At 62.3% G+C, this 3,056-nt stretch overlaps 1 protein-coding gene across 1 annotated transcript in view; it reads left to right on the forward strand.

Annotated features, from left to right (window-relative positions):
• Window positions 1-68: 68 nt before the first annotated feature.
• The window catches only part of LOC103771197 (kinesin-like protein KIF21B), a gene marked incomplete at both ends in the record, with an annotated part of 3,637 nt that continues 649 nt past the window's right edge, over window positions 69-3,056 (forward strand). Inside the window, 4 exons of the mRNA XM_008938488.1 lie at window positions 69-182; window positions 1,011-1,166; window positions 1,651-1,766; window positions 2,638-2,833. Of these exons, the coding sequence (XP_008936736.1) occupies window positions 69-182; window positions 1,011-1,166; window positions 1,651-1,766; window positions 2,638-2,833 (582 nt within the window). The remainder of the gene's footprint in view (window positions 183-1,010; window positions 1,167-1,650; window positions 1,767-2,637; window positions 2,834-3,056) is intronic.

Here is a 3,056-nt window from a genome sequence, read left to right on the forward strand (position 1 = left end):
CAGGGTGCTGGCCTGGTCCCCAGAAGGCTGCCTCGAGGTTTGACTGTGCCCTGCCCGTGTGGTTGTAGCTGATCCAGTGCCTGAAGCAGGGTGCCCTGTCCCGCACCACCGCCAGCACCCAGATGAACGTGCAGAGCTCCCGCTCCCATGCCATCTTCACCATCCACCTCTGCCAGATGAGAGTGTGTGCCCGCCCAGAGCTGGTGAGATGTGCCCCTGCCTCGTGGCTGGGCTCTGCCTGGGTCTGATACCCGGGTTGTGGGGGTCTCTGGGGAAGGGGAGAGCGTTGGAAGTCCTCTAAAGAGAGGCAGGGGTTTGTCTTGGTAGCCAGCATTAGCACTGGATGCCCTGGAGCAGCCCCTGGGGGTGGTCTGGCCCAAGGGATGGCCCAGAGCAAGCTGCTGTTGGGATCCTACAAGAAGGACGTGGAGCTGTTGGAATGTCCAGAGGAGACACAGAAATGCTGCGAGGGCTGGAGCAGCTCTGCTGGGAGCACAGGCTGAGGGAGTTGGGGCTGTTCAGCCTGGAGAAGAGGAGGCTCTGGGGGGACCTTAGAGTGACCTTCCAGTACCTGAGAGGGGCCTGCAGGAGAGCAGGGGAGGGACTGTTCACAGGGGTTTGGAGGGACAGGATGAGGGGTCATGGCTCTGAGCTAGAAAAGGGCAGATTTAGGTTAGATGTCAGGAAAAAGTTCTTCAGTCTGAGGGTGACAGATCCCTGGAACAGGCTGCCCAGAGAGGTGGTGGAGGCCCCATCCCTGGGGACATTCAGGGTCAGGCTGGATGAGGCTCTGAGTAGCTTGATCTAGTTGGAGATGTCCCTGCTTGTGGTGGGGGGGTTGGACTAGATGACCTCTGGAGGTCCCTTCCAGCCCAGACATTCTGTGATTCTATGATCCTCCTCTCCCACCCTCGAGGGGCTGGACGTGAAGGGTGGGTGCTCAGGCTGCCTGTTCTGGCTCCGTGGTGCTGACTGTCTCTGTCTGTGCCCAGCCACAGGTGAATGGGGAGGTGACCAACCTCCTGGATGGAGCCCAGCCCACCACTGAGTACGAAACCCTCACGGCCAAGTTCCACTTCGTAGACCTGGCTGGCTCGGAGCGGCTGAAGCGCACGGGAGCCACCGGCGAGAGGGCCAAGGAGGGCATCTCCATCAACTGTGGGCTGGTGAGCCCTGGCACCCGCCTGCCCTGCACGGGGGGGTGCAGCCAGGGCTGCCTGGGGGAGCCTGGGACACCCCTGCAGCTCCTCTGGGCTGTTGGGGTTGCTGCTTTCTCTGCTGGAGTTTACACCCCCTGCCCCCCTAGGCAGGACCGTGCGCAATCCAAACCAGCCGTGGTGGGGGCACAGCTTTGCTGCTGAGGGCAGGACTGTGGGGAGGGGGACAGCTGGGCATGAGGGTGCAAGTCCTCCAGGGGTTGAGGTCTGGAATTTGGGCTTAGATAAACTGCCAGGGCTCAGTGCTGCTGCTCAGTGCGTGCGGGAGAGAGGCACAGCACAGGGAAGGGGGTGAGGGAAGCCCCATGCCTCCAGCTCTTGCTCCCAAACCTGTGCTCCAGCACACCTCCCAGGCCTGAGGTGCTGGCTAAGGGACCACTGAACTCTCAGCGGGGGCTGAATTGGGGTGGGGGGCTTTCCTTTGTGTTGGTAGCTGGCCTTGGGGAATGTCATCAGTGCTCTCGGAGACCAGAGCAAGAAAGTTGTACACGTGCCCTACCGGGACTCCAAGCTCACTCGCCTGCTGCAGGATTCCCTTGGGGGCAACAGGTAAGGGGGTCCCAGGCTGGGGCTGAGCCCTGGGAGAGGACTGGAGGGGCTGTTCCCCTGCAGACATGGCCTGTGGAGCCCTGGGGGAGGACTGGAGGGGTTGTTCCCCTGCAGACATGGCCCGTGGAGCCCTGGGAGACGACTGGAGGGGTTGTTCCCCTGCAGACATGGCCTGTGGAGCCCTGGGGGAGGACTGGAGGGGCTGTTCCCCTGCAGACATGGCCTGTGGAGCCCTGGGGGAGGACTGGAGGGGCTGTTCCCCTGCAGACATGGCCTGTGGAGCCCTGGGGGAGGACTGGAGGGGCTGTTCCCCTGCAGACATGGCCTGTGGAGCCCTGGGGGAGGACTGGAGGGGCTGTTCCCCTGCAGACATGGCCTGTGGAGCCCTGGGGGAGGACTGGAGGGGCTGTTCCCCTGCAGACATGGCCTGTGGAGCCCTGGGGGAGGAGGACTGCGTGGTGGGGAGGGGATGCCTGCTGGCAGGCAGTCTGGGAAGACCTTGGCTCCTCCTGAGCCCCAAGGGCAATCAGCTGGTGCAGAGCACCCCGGAGCCCTTGCAGGGCTGGGATGGGGCAGCTGGTGCTGCCCAGCAGGGGCTGGATGGAATTCCCTGCCTCTTTTGGGGACATTTCTCCAAAGAGCCCATTCTTTCCCAGCAGTCTTGGTGTGAGTGGAGGTTGGCTTTGCTCAGCGCTGTGACGTGCTGCTCGTGGGGTCTTGCTGGTGGGATTGAACCCACTCTGTACCTCGGTGCTAAAACACCAAAGGGCTGGGATGGGGCTCTGGGGCACGTGGCCTCTGCTGGGTCCCAGATTTCCAAGGTGCAGGGTGGGGGAATCTGTCCTTTCACCTCCACCTTCCCCTCCCCAAGCCAAACCATCATGATCGCCTGCGTGAGTCCGTCCGACCGGGACTTCATGGAGACCCTGAACACCCTCAAGTACGCCAACCGGGCCCGCAACATCAAGAACAAGGTGGTGGTGAACCAGGACAAGACGAGCCAGCAGATCAGCGCCCTGCGGGCCGAGATCGCCCGCCTGCAGATGGAGCTGATGGAGTACAAGGCGGTGAGTGGCGCCAGCAGAGACCCTCCTGGTGTTTGTGCCAGGGCAGCTCGAGCAGGAAAGGGCCTCCTGCCCACGACCCCCTCGGGAGGAGAACTGCTGGGAGAGGGCAGGATGCTGAGCAGATCACAGAATCATAGGATGTTTGGGTTGGAAGGGAACTCCAGAGGTCGTCTAGTCCAAACCCCTCACCACAAGCAGGGATATCTCCAACTAGATAAAGCTG

Source organism: Merops nubicus, unplaced genomic scaffold, assembly GCF_000691845.1.
Source record: "Merops nubicus isolate BGI_N331 unplaced genomic scaffold, ASM69184v1 scaffold34574, whole genome shotgun sequence".
NCBI lineage: Eukaryota > Metazoa > Chordata > Aves > Coraciiformes > Meropidae > Merops > Merops nubicus.